Source organism: Crinia signifera, chromosome 2 (assembly GCF_055691185.1).
Source record: "Crinia signifera chromosome 2, ASM5569118v1, whole genome shotgun sequence".
Taxonomy (NCBI): Eukaryota; Metazoa; Chordata; class Amphibia; order Anura; family Myobatrachidae; genus Crinia; species Crinia signifera.
Window position 1 is genome coordinate 390190543 of NC_139218.1, and position 23207 is coordinate 390213749.

At 48.6% G+C, this 23207-nt stretch overlaps 1 protein-coding gene across 5 annotated transcripts in view; it reads right to left on the reverse strand.

Moving 5' to 3' along the window:
- Window positions 1-22319, reverse strand: part of LOC146058210 (uncharacterized) — a 110418-nt gene extending 88099 nt beyond the window's left edge. Inside the window, exons 1-10 of one of the 5 annotated variants that reach the window (XM_083170342.1) lie at window positions 20921-22319; window positions 19105-19247; window positions 18389-18565; window positions 18019-18130; window positions 17528-17628; window positions 17340-17412; window positions 10403-10503; window positions 10174-10243; window positions 9739-9839; window positions 9508-9577 (exon numbers count right to left, since the gene is read on the reverse strand). In XM_083170342.1, coding sequence (XP_083026468.1) covers window positions 9508-9577; window positions 9739-9839; window positions 10174-10243; window positions 10403-10503; window positions 17340-17412; window positions 17528-17628; window positions 18019-18130; window positions 18389-18565; window positions 19105-19224 — 925 coding nt within the window. In that variant the 5' untranslated portion in view covers window positions 19225-19247; window positions 20921-22319. Of the gene's footprint in view, window positions 1-9507; window positions 9578-9738; window positions 9840-10173; window positions 10244-10402; window positions 10504-17339; window positions 17413-17527; window positions 17629-18018; window positions 18131-18388; window positions 18566-19104; window positions 19248-20864 lie in introns of all 5 variants that reach the window. The other 4 variants (XM_083170341.1, XM_083170339.1, XM_083170340.1 and 1 more) reach the window with 4 other exon arrangements.
- Between the last annotated feature and the right edge of the window lie 888 nt (window positions 22320-23207).

A 23207-nucleotide genomic window follows, 5' to 3' on the forward strand; every position in this document is an offset into this window, starting at 1 on the left:
TCATTTAAGTATTTTTTAAGGTGCAGTGCTCAGAACTGAACACAATATTCCAAGTGTGGTCTCACTAATGCCTTGTAAAGAGGCACTATCACATTGGCATCCCTTGAATCCATTCCCCTTTTAATGCATGCCAGTGCCAGGTTTGCTTTTGCTGCAGCACTTGAGCAGTGTGCACTATTACTCAACCTGTCATGATGACCCCTAAATCATTAATTTAACTTATAACTAGCATGTTACATTTTTGCTAATTACATAATTAATTTAAGTTAAATTACATCCTCCACCTAGCTGCCCATTTCTCTTGTTAAATTAAGTCATTTTGCAGCGATTCCACATTCTCTTCTGGGTTCATTTCCTTACTCAGTTTTGTGCCATCTGCAAATATTGCAGGTGGGACCCAATAGTGATCCCTGCGGAACTTCACATTGGAACTTTCCCCAACTGGAGGGTTTACCATTTACCACTACTCTCTGTTCACGATCGTATAACCAATTTTTCATCCAAGTACACATTTTTTTTTCCCTACCTCTAGGTTACCAAGTTTTCTTAAAAAACTTATGGTTCCAGTCTCTGCCCACGCTAGCCCACCATACAGCTCCCGACGTTTGCATCTGCATTTATTGTTTATACAATGCCCGACTGTTATTTTAGCATGGAAACAAGGTTAAATATCTAGTACTATTGAATATGCACTCACTATCAAGGTAGATACTTACCCATGCTACAAATCCTTGTACAACTCTTTTAAGCCACCTATCTATGTGCTTTCCTCCCCTGCACTCTCACACAAATGTTCACTGCTCTAATTGCACACACACACACACACACGAGAAGCAGAAGCAGGGCGACAATGGTATAGACTGATTTATACATTCAGACTGTTCCATTTATAGCAGAGAATTATACTACAACTTTACAGCAGAAATTGATCCTATATAAATTGTTGGCTTTATGATTTACAATTATAAGAATAGGAGGTTCTATTGATGCAAGAATACATCAGTAAATGTAACAATGGTGGGTGTCAAGCAGTGAACTGATGGGATAGCACGCTTGATTATTGCAGGGAATCACAAGATTCATTGCATTTATCACAATACCCCTATATAACCCCTAGTACACACAACACCCACAATGACCTGCATTATGCACAGCCTGCTTCCCCAATATTTCACTAGTACACCCATATTATGTTGCAATTTGCACAGTCTCCCCATATAACCGCCGGCACACACAGCACCCTCCTGCACATTTTGCCCAGTACATACAGCCCCCTATCACACATTATGCCCAGTATACACAGCCCCCTCCCCCACATTACTCCAAGTACACATTACACCCATCCCACTATCCCACATTATGCCCAGTACACACAGCCCCAACCGCACATTTTGCCCAGTACACACAGCCCCTACCGCACATTTTGCCCAGCACACACAAACCCCTCCCCCACATTACTCCCAGTACACATTACACCCAGCCCCCTATCCCACATTACGCCCAGTACACACAGCCTCCACCCACTTACGCCCAGTACACACAGCCCATATTACATTGCATTATACACAGGCTCTGTCAGATTGGTACATGAAGGGCCCACCGTGGGAATTCTGGGGGTAGGGGCCCATGTGTAGGGGTGTGGCAAGTCAGCCTTTGTCCCCAAGGGATTAAAAGGAGGTTTTTGAAGTGTCCAGGACCCAACAGAAATCCTGAGGAGTAGGAGGAAGGTAAGTTGGCTGAATGATCACTAAACGAACGGTCCTAATAAAGCCCCTTAGAAGAAGAACAAAGACAGAGACCTTTCTATAACCATTCTTATAACAAATACATAAAGACAAGTGAGCAGGAAAACCTTGGCTGAAAGACGATGGCATTCACATAATAGGATGCACTTGTGCCCGACCTGGTGGTAAATTAGACATGTAACAGGCTTCCTGGCCTGAAGCACAGGAGAAACCACTGATCTTGAAAAACCCTGTGCTCTCAAGATCTTGGCATCAAGAGCTACTGTACGTCGTCAAAGTTAGATGAGGCAAAGTGAAGCGAAGACTTGGCGCTTGTCCCTGAGAGGAAGCCATGGAGCATTGGCCAGAAGTCCCAGCAGAGACTAGTACCAACCTTGGCGTGGTCAAACCGGAGCAACTAAAATGACCAGAAAACCTCTCACTGAATCTTCTGAAGCACTCTGGCTACCATGGGCAGGGGTGACAAAAGACTGGAGGCCAAAGAACTGACAGAGCATCCACCAAAATTGCTTGAAGATCCCAGAACTTTTTTAGACAAAAGGCCATTAGGTCTATATATCAGGCATGGTCGGATTTGGCCTGAAAAAACCTCCTGATGTAGTACTCAATCCCTGTTCTCCACCACGCGAATGAGGATGAATCAGTGTCCACTCTTAGCTTGCCGTTATCCAGAGGTTATCCAAAGATTGTATGATGTAACTCCCTTATTCCTGAGTAAGGCTACCAATGGGGGCCCATTATCTTCATAAACAACCTGAGATCCATAGATAAACGAGCATAAGTGCCCAGAACTGTAAGTAATGACCTCCAACTGTGAGACAAATGAACCTTAGATGACTAGGAAACAAATAGGGCATCAGGGAAGCGGGATGGGTTACGTGGGGGGTTGGAGCCAATCAGAATTGTCTTTTAGTGCCTACATCTTTGGACCAACTCTTAAAAGGCAGCATTGCTAGCAGTGTCCTCAACATCGGATGATAAGGAATCTATTGTAATCTCCCCAAAATACTTTGGAACAGTAAGCTGCCATAGAACTAGGCCACACCCAGAACAGCCGCCGGGCACAGTCTATGCCCTCCCGTTGTGTCCGGCAATGTGATATAGGGCAGTCTGGTATAAGTCACATGATAGGAGAACGGGCAGCACTGACCTGCACTGGATTCTGGGAGGAATTCCAGCAGCTCCCGATGGTCACCAGCATCCAGCTCTACACCAGCCTCAGCTCCTGTGTATGACAATAAGCAGCCAGTGTTACATATAGACACACGTGTGCAGAGACAGAAGGGGCCGGTGTCTGTGTGTAGTAGTAATTACTATCATATGTGACAGGAGGAATATCCGGACATACGTGTTACCCGCAGCCAGTGTTACACATAGACACACGTGTGCAGAGACAGAAGGGGCCGGTGTCTGTGTGTAGTAGTAATTACTATCATATGTGACAGGAGGAATATCCGAACATACGTGTTACCCGCAGCCAGTGTTACATAGACACACGTGTGCAGAGACAGAAGGGGCCGGTGTCTGTGTGTAGTAGTAATTACTATCATATGTGACAGGAGGAATATCCGGACATACGTGTTACCCGCAGCCAGTGTTACACATAGACACACGTGTGCAGAGACAGAAGGGGCCGGTGTCTGTGTGTAGTAGTAATTACTATCATATGTGACAGGAGGAATATCCGGACATACGTGTTACCCGCAGCCAGTGTTACACATAGACACACGTGTGCAGAGACAGAAGGGGCCGGTGTCTGTGTGTAGTAGTAATTAATATCATATGTGACAGGAGGAATATCCGGACATACGTGTTACCCGCAGCCAGTGTTACACATAGACACACGTGTGCAGAGACAGAAGGGGCCGGAGTCTGTGTGTAGTAGTAATTACTATCATATGTGACAGGAGGAATATCCGGACATACGTGTTACCCGCAGCCAATGTTACACATAGACACACGAGTGCAGAGACAGAAGGGGCCGGTGTCTGTGTGTAGTAGTAATTACTATCATATGTGACAGGAGGAATATCCAGCCAGTGTTACACATAGACACACGTGTGCAGAGACAGAAGGGGCCAGTGTCTGTGTGTAGTAGTAATTACTATCATATGTGACAGGAGGAATATCCGGACATACGTGTTACCCGCAGCCAGTGTTAGACATAGACACACGTGTGCAGAGACAGAAGGGGCCGGTGTCTGTGTGTAGTAGTAATTACTATCATATGTGACAGGAGGAATATCCAGACATACGTGTTACCCGCAGCCAGTGTTACACATAGACACACGTGTGCAGAGACAGAAGGGGCCGGAGTCTGTGTGTAGTAGTAATTACTATCATATGTGACAGGAGGAATATCCGGACATACGTGTTACCCGCAGCCAGTGTTACACATAGACACACGTGTGCAAAGACAGAAGGGGCCGGTGTCTGTGTGTAGTAGTAATTACTATCATATGTGACAGGAGGAAAATCCGGACATACGTGTTACCCGCAGCCAGTGTTAGACATAGACACATGTGTGCAGAGACAGAAGGGGCCGGTGTCTGTGTGTAGTAGTAATTACTATCATATGTGACAGGAGGAATATCCGGACATACGTGTTACCCGCAGCCAGTGTTACACATAGACACACGTGTGCAGAGACAGGAGGGGCCGGTGTCTGTGTGTAGTAGTAATTACTATCATATGTGACAGGAGGAATATCCGGACATACGTGTTACCCGCAGTCAGTGTTACACAGACACACGTGTGCAGAGACAGAAGGGGCCGGTATCTGTGTGTAGTAGTAATTACCATCATATGTGACAGGAGGAATATCCGGACATACGTGTTACCCGCAGCCAGTGTTACACATAGACACACGTGTGCAGAGACAGAAGGGGCCGGAGTCTGTGTGTAGTAGTAATTACTATCATATGTGACAGGAGGAATTTCCGGACATACGTGTTACCCGCAGCCAATGTTACACATAGACACACGAGTGCAGAGACAGAAGGGGCCGGTGTCTGTGTGTAGTAGTAATTACTACCATATGTGACAGGAGGAATATCCGGACATACGTGTTACCCGCAGCCAGTGTTACACATAGACACACGTGTGCAAAGACAGAAGGGGCCGGTGTCTGTGTGTAGTAGTAATTACTATCATATGTGACAGGAGGAATATCCGGACATACGTGTTACCCGCAGCCAGTGTTACACATAGACACACGTGTGCAAAGACAGAAGGGGCCGGTGTCTGTGTGTAGTAGTAATTACTATCATATGTGACAGGAGGAATATCCAGCCAGTGTTACACATAGACACACGTGTGCAGAGACAGAAGGGGCCAGTGTCTGTGTGTAGTAGTAATTACTATCATATGTGACAGGAGGAATATCCGGACATACGTGTTACCCGCAGCCAGTGTTAGACATAGACACACGTGTGCAGAGACAGAAGGGGCCGGTGTCTGTGTGTAGTAGTAATTACTATCATATGTGACAGGAGGAATATCCAGACATACGTGTTACCCGCAGCCAGTGTTACACATAGACACACGTGTGCAGAGACAGAATGGGCCGGTATCTGTGTGTAGTAGTAATTACTATCATATGTGACAGGAGGAATATCCGGACATACGTGTTACCTGCAGCCAGTGTTACACATAGACACACGTGTGCAGAGACAGAATGGGCCGGTATCTGTGTGTAGTAGTAATTACTATCATATGTGACAGGAGGAATATCCAGACATACGTTTTACCCGCAGCCAGTGTTACACATAGACACACGTGTGCAGAGACAGAAGGGGCCGGTGTCTGTGTTTAGTAGTAATTACTATCATATGTGACAGGAGGAATATCCGGACATACGTGTTGGCCGCAGCCAGTTTGCCTCTCTCACCTACTTCTTTCCCTGGTGTATATGGCTGTATGGAGGTATTATTTCTAGATTATTAGAACAATTAAATTTTTTACAATTACCAATTCCCGGTCACCATGGTGATGAAGAAGATGTCCTCCCACACCACCCTCCCTTTATATTGTAAGCACTGAAGGGCAGAGCCCACCTCCCCTCCTAGCTCTAAATCTCTGGCCCCATGTACCATCCCCCACCAGTGACTGATCTGTGTGTCCACATTGAGGCTGTTGTGCTCACCACACTCGCTCGCACCTTCCCCAGCTCTTGCAGATAAAAGTCACTATCCCATTACTGGTACTCAGAGGGTCTCACATCCGGCATATACTCCAGACTAATGTAACATACAGTGGGGATCGAAAGATTGGGCACCCCAGGCAAAAATTCATTTTAACGTGCAAAAAGAAGCCAAGAAAAGTTGGAAAAACCTCCAAAATGCACCAAATTACAGATTAGACATTCTTATAACATGCCAAAAAAAGTTTGATTTTTTTCCCCCCATTATTTACACTTTTAAAATAACAGAAAACAAAAAATGGCATCTGCAAAAGTTTGTGCACCCTGTGGAGTTAATACCTTGTTCTGCCCCCTTTGGCAAGTATCACAGCTTGTAAACGCTTTTTGTAGCCAGCCAAGAGTCTTTCAATTCTTGTTTGAGGTATTTTGCCCATATGGTTTTGCCCATTCTTCCTTACAAAAGTCTTCCTGTTCTTTGAGATTCCTGGGCTGGCTGTGACGCACTGCTCTTTTAAGGTCTATACATAGATTTCCAATGATGTTGAGGTCAGGAGATTGTGAAGGCCATGCAAAAACCTTCACTTTACGCCTCTTTATGTAATCCACCGTGGATTTTGAGGTGTGTTCAGGATCATTATCTATTTGTAGAAGCCAGCCTCTATTTAACTTCAGCTTTTTCACAGATGGCATCAAGTTAGCGTCCAAAATTTGCTGGAATCTTATTGAATCCATTTTTCCTTCCACTTGTGAAATGTTCCCTGGGCCATTGACTGCAATACAACCCCAAAGCATGATTGATCCACCCCCATGCTTAACAGTTGGACAGAGTTTATTTTCATTAAATTCTGTGCCCTTACTTCTCCAAACAGACCTTTGCTCATTCCGGCCAAAAAGTTCTATTTTAACCTCATCGGGCCACAGAACTTGATTCCACAATGCATCAGGCTCGTCTATATGTTCATTTGCAAACTTCAAAGGCTGATTTTTGTGGTGAGGACGTACAATAGGTTTTCTTACCATATTTGTACAAGTATCTCTTTATAGTGGAATAGTGTACCACAACTCCAGTGTCTGCCAGATCTTTCTGGAAGGATCGTGCAGTCAAACGTGGATTTTGACTAGCTTTTCTGACAATCCTGCGAGCTGTGCTGTCTGATATTTTTCTTGGTCTTCCAGATCTTGCTTTAACTTCCATTGTTCCTGAATACTGCCATTTCTTAATTACATTCTGAACAGAGGATATGGAGGATCTGATAACGCTTTGCTATCTTGCTATAGCCTTCTCCTGCTTTGTGAGCATCAACTATTCTCAGTTTCAGTGTTCTACACAACTGCTTAGACTGAGGAAACCATGGTCCTTATTGTTGGGGCAAGGTCAGATGAGTCTGGGCTTTTAAAACCTTTGAGATTGACATCACCTGGTCTTCCCAGACGATGATTGAGAACAATCCATAACACTGCAAGGTCTCAGCTGTCCAAAGGGGCAGTGAATGCTATAAACTCTGCAGGGTGCCCAAACTTTTGCAGAGGCCATTTTTTGTTTTCTGTTATTTTGAAAGTGTAAATGATGGAAATAAAATCAAACTTTTTTTTGACATTTGATGCCTTTTGGAGATTTTTCCATCTTTCCTTGGCTTCTTTTTGCACATTTTAATTATTTTTTGTCTGGGGAGCCCAAACTTTCGCTCCCCACTGTACTCATTCCCATATATAATATCCCATGACATTACCGTCTGTATGTCAGCCTCTCTCACCTGATCTGATCCCAGCAGCATAGACCTCTGTGCGTATCACCTGTATGACACTACCGTCTGTATGTCAGCCTCTCTCACCTGATCTGATCTCAGCAGCATAGACCTCTGTGCGTATCACCTGTATCACACTACTGTCTGTATGTCAGCCTCTCTCACCTGATCTGATCTCAGCAGCATAGACCTCTGTGCGTATCACCTGTATGACACTACCGTCTGTACGTCAGCCTCTCTCACCTGATCTGATCTCAGCAGCAGACCTCTGTGCGTATCACCTGTATGACACTACCGTCTGTATGTCAGCCTCTCTCACCTGATCTGATCCCAGCAGCAGACCTCTGTGCGTTATCACCTGTATGACACTACCGTCTGTATGTCAGCCTCTCTCACCTGATCTGACCTCAGCAGCATAGACCTCTGTGCGTATCACCTGTATGACACTACCGTCTGTACGTCAGCCTCTCTCACCTGATCTGATCCTAGCAGCATAGACCTCTGTGCGTATCACCTGTATGACACTACTGTCTGTATGTCAGCCTCTCTCACCTGATCTGACCTCAGCAGCATAGACCTCTGTGCGTATCACCTGTATGACACTACCGTCTGTACGTCAGCCTCTCTCACCTGATCTGATCTCAGCAGCAGACCTCTGTGCGTATCACCTGTATGACACTACCGTCTGTACGTCAGCCTCTCTCACCTGATCTGATCTCAGCAGCATAGACCTCTGTGCGTATCACCTGTATGACACTACCGGCTGTACGTCAGCCTCTCTCACCTGATCTGATCTCAGCAGCATAGAGCTCTGCACGTATTACCTGTATGACACTACCGTCTGTATGTCAGCCTCTCTCACCTGATCTGATCCCAGCAGCATAGTCCTCTGTGCGTATCACCTGTATGACACTACTGTCTGTACGTCAGCCTCTCTCCCCTGATCTGATCCCAGCAGCATAGACCTCTGTGTGTATCACCTGTATGACACTACCGTCTGTATGTCAGCCTCTCTCCCCTGATCTGATCCCAGCAGCATAGACCTCTGCACGTATCACCTGTATGACACTACTGTCTGTATGTCAGCCTCTCTCACCTGATCTGATCCCAGCAGCATAGTCCTCTGTGCGTATCACCTGTATGACACTACTGTCTGTACGTCAGCCTCTCTCCCCTGATCTGATCCCAGCAGCATAGACCTCTGCACGTATCACCTGTATGACACTACCGTCTGTATGTCAGCCTCTCTCACCTGATCTGATCTCAGCAGCATAGACCTCTGCACGTATCACCTGTATGACACTACCGTCTGTATGTCAGCCTCTCTCACCTGATCTGATCTCAGCAGCATAGACCTCTGTGTGTATCACCTGTATGACACTACCGTCTGTATGTCAGCCTCTCTCACCTGATCTGATCTCAGCAGCATAGACCTCTGTGCATATCACCTGTATGACACTACCGTCTGTATGTCAGCCTCTCTCACCTGATCTGATCTCAGCAGCATAGACCTCTGTGTTTATCACCTGTATGACACTACCGTCTGTATGTCAGCCTCTCTCACCTGATCTGATCTCAGCAGCATAGACCTCTGTGCATATCACCTTTATGACACTACCGTCTGTATGTCAGCCTCTATCACCTGATCTGATCTCAGCAGCATAGACCTCTGTGCGTATCACCTGTATGACACTACCGTCTGTATGTCAGCCTCTCTCACCTGATCTGATCTCAGCAGCATAGACCTCTGTGCGTATCACCTGTATGACACTACTGTCTGTATGTCAGCCTCTCACACCTGATCTAATCTCAGCAGCATACACCTCAGTGCGTATCACCTGTATGACACTACCGTCTGTAAGTCAGCCTCTCTCACCTGATCTGATCTCCACAGGGATGTCCTCTTCTTTACATTGCTGGTAACACATCCCATCTCCTGGCATAGCCTGTCATAAAAGAACATATTTCACATATGTGTCCCACCTACATATTACACGGAATATCTCTACAGGACACACAGGACGGGGACACGGGAATAACACAATATCCTGCACTGTGAGACATGTGAGGAAGCAGAGCTGGGAGAGGTCAGACCGGGTTCCTCTACCTGATAATCCTGGCTGATCATCCTGTTCTCTTCTACCATACACCCCGGAGTATAGAGAGGGGTCTCATATGGGTCTGCGGGATGTGTAGGATTACACCCACCTGTGGGGAAGGGGCACACACATGTATCTATATCAATGGTAATGCAAAAGAAGAACTCAGCCGACACAAACACATTATAGTGACGGATATGGCGGAGTAACATAGAACCAAAGTCATGCAAATAAAAACCACCGTATCCCGACTCCCGACTAATGGTCCGTTCTCCTGCAGCGCCGCAGTCACCAGCGACCGCAGACGGCTATACTTACTGTGATGGGACCAGGAATCGTTCAGGGATGACCATATACATGTAACATGTACCCCACATTCCCAGTAATATACATATCCCCCCCATACAGCAATATTGTACCCCCAGAGCATCTGCGTCTCTCACCTGCGCTGATCTCAGCAGGAACGGCCTCTTCCTTACACTGCTGGTGATAGATCACGGGTCCCGGCTCAGCCTGTCATACAAGGACATGTGTCACATACGTGTCCCACCCACACGTTACACGGGACGTCCCTATAGGACACACACAGGGCGGGGACATGGGAATAACACAATATCCTGCACTGTGAGAAGCGGATGTACAAGGAGGAGAGGTCAGAGCAGGTTCCTCTACCTGATATTCCGGTGTCACTGTCCTGTTCTCTTCCTCTATACAGCCCGGAGAGTACAGAGGGGTCTCACAGGGGTCTGCGGGATTTCTAACGCTGCGCCCACCTGCGGGGAATGGGTACAGAGTATTACATTACAGTAGGTATAGTTATTCTATATACAGCCCGGAGAGTACAGAGGGGTCTCACAGGGGTCTGCGGGATTTCTAGCGCTGCGCCCACCTGCGGGGAATGGGTACAGAGCATTACATTACAGTAGGTATAGTTATTCTATATACAGCCCGGAGAGTACAGAGGGGTCTCACAGGGGTCTGCGGGATTTCTAGCGCTGCGCCCACCTGCGGGGAATGGGTACAGAGCATTACATTACAGTAGGTATAGTTATTCTATATATAGCCCGGAGAGTACAGAGGGGTCTCACAGGGGTCTGCGGGATTTCTAGCGCTGCGCCCACCTGCGGGGACTGGGTACAGAGCATTACATTACAGTAGGTATAGTTATTCTATGTACAGCCCGGAGAGTACAGAGGGGTCTCACAGGGGTCTGCGGGATTTCTAGCGCTGCGCCCACCTGCAGGGAATGGGTACAGAGCATTACATTACAGTAGGTATAGTTATTCTATATACAGCCCGGAGAGTACAGAGGGGTCTCACAGGGGCCTGCGGGATTTCTAGCGCTGCGCCCACCTGCGGGGAATGGGTACAGAGCATTACATTACAGTAGGTATAGTTATTCTATGTACAGCCCGGAGAGCACAGAGGGGTCTCACAGGGGTCTGCGGGATTTCTAGCGCTGCGCCCACCTGCGGGATATGGGTACAGAGCATTACATTACAGTAGGTATAGTTATTCTATATACAGCCCGGAGAGTACAGAGGGGTCTCACAGGGGTCTGCGGGATTTCTAGCGCTGCACCCACCTGCGGGGAATGGGTACAGAGCATTACATTACAGTAGGTATAGTTATTCTATATACAACCCGGAGAGTACAGAGGGGTCTCACAGGGGTCTGCGGGATTTCTAGCGCTGCGCCCACCTGCGGGGAATGGGTACAGAGCATTACATTACAGTAGGTATAGTTATTCTATGTACAGCCCGGAGAGCACAGAGGGGTCTCACAGGGGTCTGCGGGATTTCTAGCGCTGCGCCCACCTGCGGGGAATGGGTACAGAGCATTACATTACAGTAGGTATAGTTATTCTATATACAACCCGGAGAGTACAGAGGGGTCTCACAGGGGTCTGCGGGATTTCTAGCACTGCGCCCACCTGCAGGGAATGGGTACAGAGCATTACATTACAGTAGGTATAGTAATTCTATATACAGCCCGGAGAGTACAGAGGGGTCTCACAGGGGTCTGCGGGATTTCTAGCGCTGCGCCCACCTGCGGGGAATGGGTACAGAGCATTACATTACAGTAGGTATAGTTATTCTATGTACAGCCCGGAGAGCACAGAGGGGTCTCACAGGGGTCTGCGGGATTTCTAGCGCTGCGCCCACCTGCGGGGAATGGGTACAGAGCATTACATTACAGTAGGTATAGTTATTCTATGTACAGCCCGGAGAGTACAGAGGGGTCTCACAGGGGTCTGCGGGATTTCTAGCACTGCGCCCAGCTGCGGGGAATGGGTACAGAGCATTACATTACAGTAGATATAGTTATTCTATATACAGCCCGGAGAGTACAGAGGGGTCTCACAGGGGTCTGCGGGATTTCTAGCGCTGCGCCCACCTGCGGGGAATGGATACAGAGCATTACATTACAGTAGGTATAGTTATTCTATATACAGCTCAGAGAGTACAGAGGGGTCTCACAGGGGTCTGCGGGATTTCTAGCGCTGTGCCCACCTGCGGGGAATGGGTACAGAGCATTACATTACAGTAGGTATAGTTATTCTATGTACAGCCCGGAGAGTACAGAGGGGTCTCACAGGGGTCTGCGGGATTTCTAGCGCTGCGCCCACCTGCGGGGAATGGGTACAGAGCATTACATTACAGTAGGTATAGTTATTCTATATACAGCCCGGAGAGTACAGAGGAGTCTCACAGGGGTCTGCGGGATTTCTAGCGCTGCGCCCACCTGTGGGGAATGGGTACAGAGCATTACATTACAGTAGGTATAGTTATTCTATATACAGCCCGGAGAGTACAGAGGGGTCTCACAGGGGTCTGCGGGATTTCTAGCGCTGCGCCCACCTGCGGGGAATGGGTACAGAGCATTACACTACAGTAGGTATAGTTATTCTATATACAGCCCGGAGAGTACAGAGGAGTCTCACAGGGGTCTGCGGGATTTCTAGCGCTGCGCCCACCTGCGGGGAATGGGTACAGAGCATTACATTACAGTAGGTATAGTTATTCTATATACAGCCCGGAGAGTACAGAGGGGTCTCACAGGGGTCTGCGGGATCTCTAGCACTACGCCCACCTGTGGGGAATGGGTACAGAGCATTACATTACAGTAGGTATAGTTATTCTATGTACAGCCCGGAGAGTACAGAGGGGTCTGCGGGATTTCTAGCGCTGTGCCCACCTGCGGGGAATGGGTACAGAGCATTACATTACAGTAGGTATAGTTATACTATATACAGCCCGGAGAGTACAGAGGGGTCTCACAGGGGTCTGCGGGATTTCTAGCGCTGCGCCCACCTGCGGGGAATGGGTACAGCGCATTACATTACAGTAGGTATAGTTATTCTATATACAGCCCGGAGAGTACAGAGGGGTCTCACAGGGGTCTGCGGGATTTCTAGCGCTGATCCCACCTGCGGGGAATGGGTACAGAGCATTACATTACAGTAGGTATAGTTATTCTATATACAGCCCGGAGAGTACAGAGGGGTCTCACAGGGGTCTGCGGGATTTCTAGCGCTGCGCCCACCTGCGGGGAATGGGTACAGAGCATTACATTACAGTAGGTATAGTTATTCTATGTACAGCCCGGAGAGTACAGAGGGGTCTCACAGGGGTCTGCGGGATTTCTAGTGCTGCGCCTACCTGCGGGGAATGGGTACAGAGCATTACATTACAGTAGGTATAGTTATTCTATGTACAGCCCGGAGAGCACAGAGGGGTCTCACAGGGGTCTGCGGGATTTCTAGCGCTGCGCCCACCTGCGGGATATGGGTACAGAGCATTACATTACAGTAGGTATAGTTATTCTATATACAACCCGGAGAGTACAGAGGGGTCTCACAGGGGTCTGCGGGATTTCTAGCGCTGCGCCCACCTGCGGGGAATGGGTACAGAGCATTACATTACAGTAGGTATAGTTATTCTATATACAACCCGGAGAGTACAGAGGGGTCTCACAGGGGTCTGCGGGATATCTAGCGCTGCGCCCACCTGCGGGGAATGGGTACAGAGCATTACATTACAGTAGGTATAGTTATTCTATGTACAGCCCGGAGAGTACAGAGGGGTCTCACAGGGGTCTGCGGGATTTCTATCGCTGCGCCCACCTGCAGGGAATGGGTACAGAGCATTACATTACAGTAAGTATAGTTATTCTATGTACAGCCCGGAGAGCACAGAGGGGTCTCACAGGGGTCTGCGGGATTTCTAGCGCTGCGCCCACCTGCGGGGAATGGGTACAGAGCATTACATTACAGTAGGTATAGTTATTCTATATACAACCCGGAGAGTACAGAGGGGTCTCACAGGGGTCTGCGGGATTTCTAGCGCTGCGCCCACCTCCGGGGAATGGGTACAGAGCATTACATTACAGTAAGTATAGTTATTCTATATACAGCCCGGAGAGTACAGAGGGGTCTCACAGGGGTCTGCGGGATTTCTAGCACTGCGCCCACCTGCAGGGAATGGGTACAGAGCATTACATTACAGTAGGTATAGTAATTCTATATACAGCCCGGAGAGCACAGAGGGGTCTCACAGGGGTCTGCGGGATTTCTAGCGCTGCGCCCACCTGCGGGGAATGGGTACAGAGCATTACATTACAGTAGGTATAGTTATTCTATGTACAGCCCGGAGAGCACAGAGGGGTCTCACAGGGGTCTGCGGGATTTCTAGCGCTGCGCCCACATGCGGGGAATGGGTACAGAGCATTACATTACAGTAGGTATAGTTATTCTATGTACAGCCCGGAGAGTACAGAGGGGTCTCACAGGGGTCTGCGGGATTTCTAGCACTGCGCCCAGCTGCGGGGAATGGGTACAGAGCATTACATTACAGTAGGTATAGTTATTCTATATACAGCCCGGAGAGTACAGAGGGGTCTCACAGGGGTCTGCGGGATTTCTAGCGCTGCGCCCACCTGCGGGGAATGGATACAGAGCATTACATTACAGTAGGTATAGTTATTCTATATACAGCTCAGAGAGTACAGAGGGGTCTCACAGGGGTCTGCGGGATTTCTAGCGCTGTGCCCACCTGCGGGGAATGGGTACAGAGCATTACATTACAGTAGGTATAGTTATTCTATGTACAGCCCGGAGAGTACAGAGGGGTCTCACAGGGGTCTGCGGGATTTCTAGCGCTGCGCCCACCTGCGGGGAATGGGTACAGAGCATTACATTACAGTAGGTATAGTTATTCTATGTACAGCCCGGAGAGTACAGAGGGGTCTCACAGGGGTCTGCGGGATTTCTAGCGCTGCGCCCACCTGTGGGGAATGGGTACAGAGCATTACATTACAGTAGGTATAGTTATTCTATATACAGCCCGGAGAGTACAGAGGGGTCTCACAGGGGTCTGCGGGATTTCTAGTGCTGCGCCTACCTGCGGGGAATGCGTACAGAGCATTACATTACAGTAGGTATAGTTATTCTATGTACAGCCCGGAGAGTACATAGGGGGCTGCGGGATTTCTAGCGCTGTGCCCACCTGCGGGGAATGGGTACAGAGCATTACATTACAGTAGGTATAGTTATACTATATACAGCCCGGAGAGTACAGAGGGGTCTCACAGGGGTCTGCGGGATTTCTAGCGCTGCGCCCACCTGCGGGGAATGGGTACAGCGCATTACATTACAGTAGGTATAGTTATTCTATATACAGCCCGGAGAGTACAGAGGGGTCTCACAGGGGTCTGCGGGATTTCTAGCGCTGATCCCACCTGCGGGGAATGGGTACAGAGCATTACATTACAGTAGGTATAGTTATTCTATATACAGCCCGGAGAGTACAGAGGGGTCTCACAGGGGTCTGCGGGATTTCTAGCGCTGCGCCCACCTGCGGGGAATGGGTACAGAGCATTACATTACAGTAGGTATAGTTATTCTATGTACAGCCCGGAGAGTACAGAGGGGTCTCACAGGGGTCTGCGGGATTTCTAGTGCTGCGCCTACCTGCGGGGAATGCGTACAGAGCATTACATTACAGTAGGTATAGTTATTCTATATACAGCCCGGAGAGTACAGAGGGGTCTCACAGGGGTCTGCGGGATCTCTAGCGCTGCGCCCACCTGCGGGGAATGGGTTCAGAGTATTACATTACAGTAAGTATAGTGATGTGGGGAGGGGAGGACTTCCCTACTGAGTAATGAGGAGACCACCGCCTGCCACCGAGTACCATGTTACATGTATGTCACACGCTGACTCAGCCTGGACATGTTACAGGAACAGCGGGCACCACATACTAACTTGGCAGAAACGCCCCATGTTACACTACTCGCCCAGGCAAGACGCCTCCACCTGCTGTACTTCTGGGACTTACACATAAGAGCTAACTCTAAGCCATCCCCCGGCTGTCCTGTCCTGTGTTGTGCTTATTGCTCTGATTACTATGCAGCAGCCATGACCCGCAGTAACCATGAGGACCCAGCAAAGAGGCGCTGCAGCAGGTGCATACACCAAGTAGTAAGTGGTTCCCGGTGCAGGGGAAGGAGCCTCGTGGTGGCAGTGACTATTCTCCTACAACCGAGGACACCACGGGGTGTGCAGATGACGAGTGGGTGTCGGCTTACCAGCACCAATAGGAGTAGTTGGCACTAGCGGGTTACTGACAGAGGGAACATGTAGAAGAGGTCCTAGATGGTGCTGCCATGTAAGATAGCCCCAAATGTGCCGGATTAAAGGGGAGTGTGTACATGTCTCATGCACCAATCACGTGCTAGAGTAAAGGGGAATGTGTACATGTGTCATGTACCAATCACATGCTGGAGTAAAGGGGAGTGTGTACATGTGTCATGCACCAATCACGTGCCGGAGTAAAGGGGAGTGTGTACATGTGTCATGCACCAATCACGTGCTAGAGTAAAGGGGAGTGTGTACATGTGTTATGCACCAATCACGTGCTGGAGTAAAGGGGAGTGTATGCATGTGTCATGTACCAATCACATGCTGGAGTAAAGGGGAGTGTGTACATGTGTCATGCACCAATCACGTGCTGGAGTAAAGGGGAGTGTGTACATGTGTCATGTACCAATCACATGCTGGAGTAAAGGGGAGTGTGTACATGTGTTATGCACCAATCACGTGCTGGAGTAAAGGGGAGTGTATGCATGTGTCATGTACCAATCACATGCTGGAGTAAAGGGGAGTGTATGCATGTCTCATGTACCAATCACATGCTGGAGTAAAGGGGAGTGTGTACATGTATCATTCACCAATCACATGCTTAGAGCATCGTGGGGTTTTCCACAGATATCAAAGTCAGGCTCCAAAGCACCTAACGTAATATTACATTACCGACCAATCACCCAGCTGTTTTATTAACATTGGGAGCGATGACCTCCTACCCTGGACACACATAACAGGAAGCCACAGGTGCTGCTAATCAGCGAAACCTCTATCACATTGGTTAAGAAATCTGAACTGGAATTAATTTTCCTGCTGCTGCTCTAAAACCTGGACTGGATCTTCCACATTACCCTCATGTGAAAATATGCTGTCCCTGCCACCGTACCCAATTAGCTATTTATATACAGTAGGATACAATTACACACAATGTATTGGTCATGTGACCCAATCCCGCTGCCGTCTCACCTGAGCTGCTGGGATCAGGGATCGGCTGCTCTTCCTTACACTGCGGGTGATACATCCTGTCTCCTGGCTCATCCTGTCATACAAGGACAGAGATATTATTACACCGAGCGTCTATACCAGAAGGATACACAGGATAAGGATATTACAGTAACATAATACAGAAGAGATAATGTATCCAGTCCCGCTACCTGATCATCCTCTATGAGAATACAGTCCTCTTCCTTTATATGATGCCGGGAATACAGAGGGGTCTCACATCGTCCTGGGGGGCTTCTAGAGCTACACTCACCTGCGGGGAGAACAGACAATGACAGCCATATAGCAATGCTTAGTAATAACAGCAGCACATATCACTGCACAAGACCTGTCACTAGGTGTCGGGAGTAACAGCCCTGCACCGTTACGTGTATCTGGGTGGGATGTCACCTCCCGAGGGTCATCATGACCAGTGACACTGGGGGAAGAAGGTGTCATCCAACCTTCCACCAGCCCCAGCATCCAATAGACGGGGGTCAGATGTCAGCTGGAATTGGCAGTCGCTTTGGACCCACATGCAAAGTAATGGAGGCAAATTTGGCCAAAACTGCAGCTTCCAGTAACAGCCAATCACCCGGGAGAGGGGTGGAGAGAAGTGACTGGATGGTGCAGGAGACACACCCCCTGACAGACGTCCTCTTACCCACTGAGTCAGGCAGATGCGGAGGGTCCATTACATCGTCCTTGTGTCTGCCTGAATAGTCCCACTCTGTCACAGAGAACGAGACCTCCATATCCTTACACTTCCCAGGCACCTGCAGCATAGGAGAGCTGGTTACATGACTTACCGCAACACCTAGGAGTATTGTGTAATACATTCCCCTGCAGGGCACTATGGGAGATGATGGGTCAGGGATGAATTACATAGGGCACCCTGACCAATCACCAGGGTTCCAGTGATATATCAGTATTGTTACTATATAGCACAACATAAATCAGTGACCAACCAATAGGCCATAAAGCATTTATTACCCCCCCAAAAAAATCAGTATATGTAAAATAAGAGCGCTCACCTCTTCTGTCTCTCTGTTATATACCTCCATAGGTGCCCCGATACGGTTCCTCTCCTCTGTTGGTGGATGAGGTGGAGCCTCCCTGTTTTGGCTCTGGGTGCTGCTGCTTCTGTCTGGCACAGGACGGCCGCTGATGTCTGTCACCTGGTCTCCTGACTTTCTCACAACAATGAAATCCTATGAGACAACAGTGAATGCTCTGATAAAGCAACATGTACAGATGTTACTACGCTGTGTACTACATACAGACCATGTATAACATGTGACAGTCACTGCACATGCTGAGTGACCTCATATCAATCACAAACCAGCAGGGTGCAGAGCCAATGGCCTATGTTCTGGCTCACAATCAGGAACTGGATCGCAGAAACAGAATTACACCCTGTATACCTGTATATAAACTAATGGTAAAGAACCAGCACAAGGGACAAGAAAGATTTCAGAATAAAATAAGTAACTATTTCTATAGAAAGTCAGACATGATTATTTTGGGCACCAAAATGTTAGACACCGCCCTATGTCTATAATACAGTAATCTCCTCATATACAGTCATCCCAGCTGTATATAGGCAGGATAGCAGCTCTGCACCATCTCTGTGTAACAAGGCTGTGCTGTATATATGGCTGTAACCATAAGAGGCAGGAGACACACACACAGAGGGCATCTGCCTGCTCCTACCCACAATTCCTGGTGGCCACTGCTCAGCGCCTCTCACCTCTCTCGTCAGCAGACAGATAATCTCCATGGTGAGGCTCAGCAGCTTGTCTATGATCAGGTCTTTGTTCCTGTCAGTCAGTAGCGAGTGCCGGATATGTTCCAGGACCAGGACCTCCATGGTTTGTCTTCTAGTGACGTCTCCTGAGGGAAGGGAATACAATGTCAGCTCCATATAGGTAATTTGCTGCCATAGTCTCTGCCACATAGAGGGAGTCGCATCGCTCATCTATTCAGCAGCTGGTACCTGGTAGTGGTGGCTCCTGGGTATATGACAGGTAGGTGGCTATACCATGTGACAGTACAGTTGGTACACAGCACCATACAGCAGCTGCTGGTACCTGGCAGTGGTGGCTGCTGGGTATATGTCAGGTAGGTGGCTATACCATGTGACAGTACAGTGGGTACACAGCACCATACAGCAGCTGCTGGCACCTAGCAGTGGTGGCTGCTGGGTATATGGCAGGTAGGTGGGCCAGCACAGTGGATACACAGCACCATACAGTAGCTGCTGGTACCGGGCAGTGGTGGCAGCTGCTGGGTATATGACAGGTAGGTGGCTATACCATGTGACAGTACAGTGGGTACACAGCACCATACAGCAGCTGCTGGCACCTGGCAGTGGTGGCTGCTGGATATATGACAGGTAGGTGGCTATACGCAGGGGGTGCACAGCACCATACAGCAGCTGCTGGCACCTGGCAGGGGTGGCTGCTGGGTATATGACAGGTAGGTGGCTATACTCAGGGGGTGCACAGCACCATACAGCAGCTGCTGGTACCTTGCAGTGGTGAATGTAGGGTATGTGACAGGTATGTGCTATACCATGTGACAGTACAGTGGATACACAGCACCATAAAGCAGCTGCTGGTACCGGGCAGTGGTGGCGTCTGCTGGGTATAGGACAGGTAGGTGGCTATACCATGTGACAGTACAGTGGGTATACAGCACCATACAGCAGCTGTTAGTACCAGGCAGTGGTGGCGCTGCTGGGTATATGACAGGTAGGTGGCTATACCATGTGACAGTACAGTGGGTACACAGCACCATACAGCAGCTGCTGGTAACTGGCAGTGGTGGCTGCTGGGTATATGACAGGTAGGTGGCTATACTCAGGGGGTACACCGCACCATACAGCAGTTGTTGGTACCTTGCAGTGGTGAATGCTGGGTATGTGACAGGTAGGTGGCTAGACCATGTGACAGTACAGTTGATACACAGCAGCACCATACAGCAGCTGCTGGGTATAGAACAGGTAGGTGGCTATACAATGTGACAGTACAGTGGGTACACAGCACCATACAGCAGCTGCTGGCACCTAGCAATGGTGGTTGCTGGGTATATGGCAGGTAGGTGGGCCAGTACAGCGGATACACAGCACCATACAGCTGCTGGTACCGGGCAGTGGTGGCGGCTGCTGGGTAAATGACAGGTAGGTGGTTATACCATGAGACAGCAAAGTGGGTACACAGCACCATACAGCAGCTGCTGGTACATGGTAGTGATGGCTGCTGGGTATGACAGGTAGGTGGCTATACCATGTGACAGTACAGTTGGTACACAGCACCATATAGCAGCTGCTGGCACCTGGCAGTGGTGGCTGCTGGGTATGACAGGTAGGTGGCTATACCATGTGACAGCACATTGGGTACACAGCACCATACAGCAGCTGCTGGTACCTGGCAGTGGTGGTGGCTGCTGGGTAGAAGCTGTTACATAGCAGTGGGAGGAGTCAGTGTAACACAGGCAACAGCTGCTCACCCTCTGCCTGACTGTGTGCAGTGTTAGCAGATGATGGACCAGTGTCCGGGTATTACCTGCGGCTGCTGCACTCCGGATCACTGCTGGGGTCAGATTGCTGCTCTGGGGGGCTGCCGGCAGCACTACCCGCTGTGTCCGGCCTATCTATGTGATGGGGAACAGCAACGAACTGCTTCCGGCATCCATTCACTCGGCAATCATACTTTGCCTGGAGGCTTCTTCGGGATTGTGCGAATGATTGATTGCTCCGGTCTGAACATAGATCCCATTCAGGAGAATGGATGTTTCCTGATGTTGTGAGGATGCTGCGGCCATATTTAAAGGTGGCTGTATTGGCAGCTGAGCTGGGAGTGATCCCTGAACCTGCGTACAACCGTACACGCTACAGTATGGCCTATTTAACATCATGAGGCAATTTGTAACTATAATTCAATCACATTGTTTAGTGTGTACACATTTTGTGCCTGATTCAGACCTGTTTATTAGGCAGCGTATGTATTCGCTGCCTAGCGAACAGGTAAACGCAAACCGGCAAACGTTGACCCCACCCCCACTGAGCGATTTCTCCTATTTGCATGCGGCCAAACAGGTGAAAACTTATTTGATTTTCGATTGATTTTACTCCCATTTGTAAATAGCGGTCAGCCTAAAATAGGGGTGGGCAACATATGGCCCGCGGGCCGGATGCGGCCCGTGAACCGAACCTGACTGGCCCGCTGGCCTCCACCAGTGTGCCATGACAAGCAGTCCTAAACCATGATGCTTAATGATAATCCTCATTAGTCCACACATGCAGATCAATCTCCGGATAGTCCTGGACATGTCCACTGACGAGATTACACAGTCTACGTAATATATCATTTGAACAGGAATTCAAGAGAAATCGGTAACATGTTTTTTTAATAAATTAAGCTGTCAGTGACCCAAACAGTGCTGTAGGTTGTGATGCTGCCATCAGGCCGATGATAGGGATCGACTATCAATGATCTGAATTCATTGATTTGTCGATGGCCCATGTGAACTACTTTTACCATCATTGGTGAAAACCACACGTTTTGCTGCCATCGATGAAATAAAGCTATTGAATATGTTTATTTTTTTGTCTTCAAATGTGAAGGGCCTCGGGGAATTCGGTCAATGGTCGACACGACACTGTTGGGTCGCCATACTGGAAGGTTGACAGGAGTCTAGGTCAACATGGGACAAAGTCAACAGGTGTCTAGGTCGACACAAGCATTAGGTTGACATGTGCTAGATCAACAGTCAAAAGGTAGACTGCTTTTTTGAGCCGACATGTGCCGACAGGTGGTATTTCATGCCCTACAATCCACTAGGGTGTGCCGAGCGCAGCGAGGGGACGCGGTGCACTTAAAACTGTGTCCATGTGGACATTCAGGTAAAAACAGTGAAAAACCATGTCGACATATTTCTTGTGTCGACCTATGCACCTGTTGACCTTGTCCCATGTCGACCTAGACACCTGTCGACCATCCAGCAAGTTGATACAACGGTGTGGACCTAATGACTGTAGACCATCTTTTGGCCAACCCAATGATCCCATTCCGGCCTCAGAGTCCCGATCCACATCCACAGGAACTGATTAGCCCAAAGGTCATGGAACACTAGAGCAGGGTTGTCCATTGGTGGGTAAAACCATTAATGGTTCTCAACACATAGTTGCACATCATCGAGGTTACCCATCAATGATTCTATCGATGGACAACCCACCGTTGTGATGTTGGTGGGACACGTCCGGTTGACATAATTTCCGGCAGACGTGGAGCCGACCTTCTGGATAAGCCAAGTGCGGGCGATCCCACACCGGGTACAAGCAGCGCCCATATGACTTCCGGTATATGGGTATTTAAACCCCAACAGGCACACTCCCACTCCAGCTTGAAAAAGACGTCTAGGAACGTCGAACCATAGTGTGTCTGATACCTTCCACTTAAGTGTAAGCAAATGTGAGCAACATTTACACGTATGACATTTTAAATTTGGACCGGTGAAGGCATTTTTTTTACTGATACCAAAGTTTATAGGTTTCAATGAGTCAAATCACATGTAAGATTTGTGTAAGCACACCCCATTGTCATACTCACCTGAGGTGTCCCAGTGCATGGAACAATGGGGCAGATGTATTAAGCTTTAACAAGAGATAAATGCAAGATTGATAAAGAGAGATAAATGTCCAGCCAATCAGCTCCTTACTGGGGGCACATGATAGAAACTTTCAAATATATCAAGGGTTTTTAACAAGGTACAGGTGGGAGACATTCTTCACAGGAAGAGGAGCAACAGAACACGAGGACATGCACTGACACTAGAGGGAGGAACATTCAG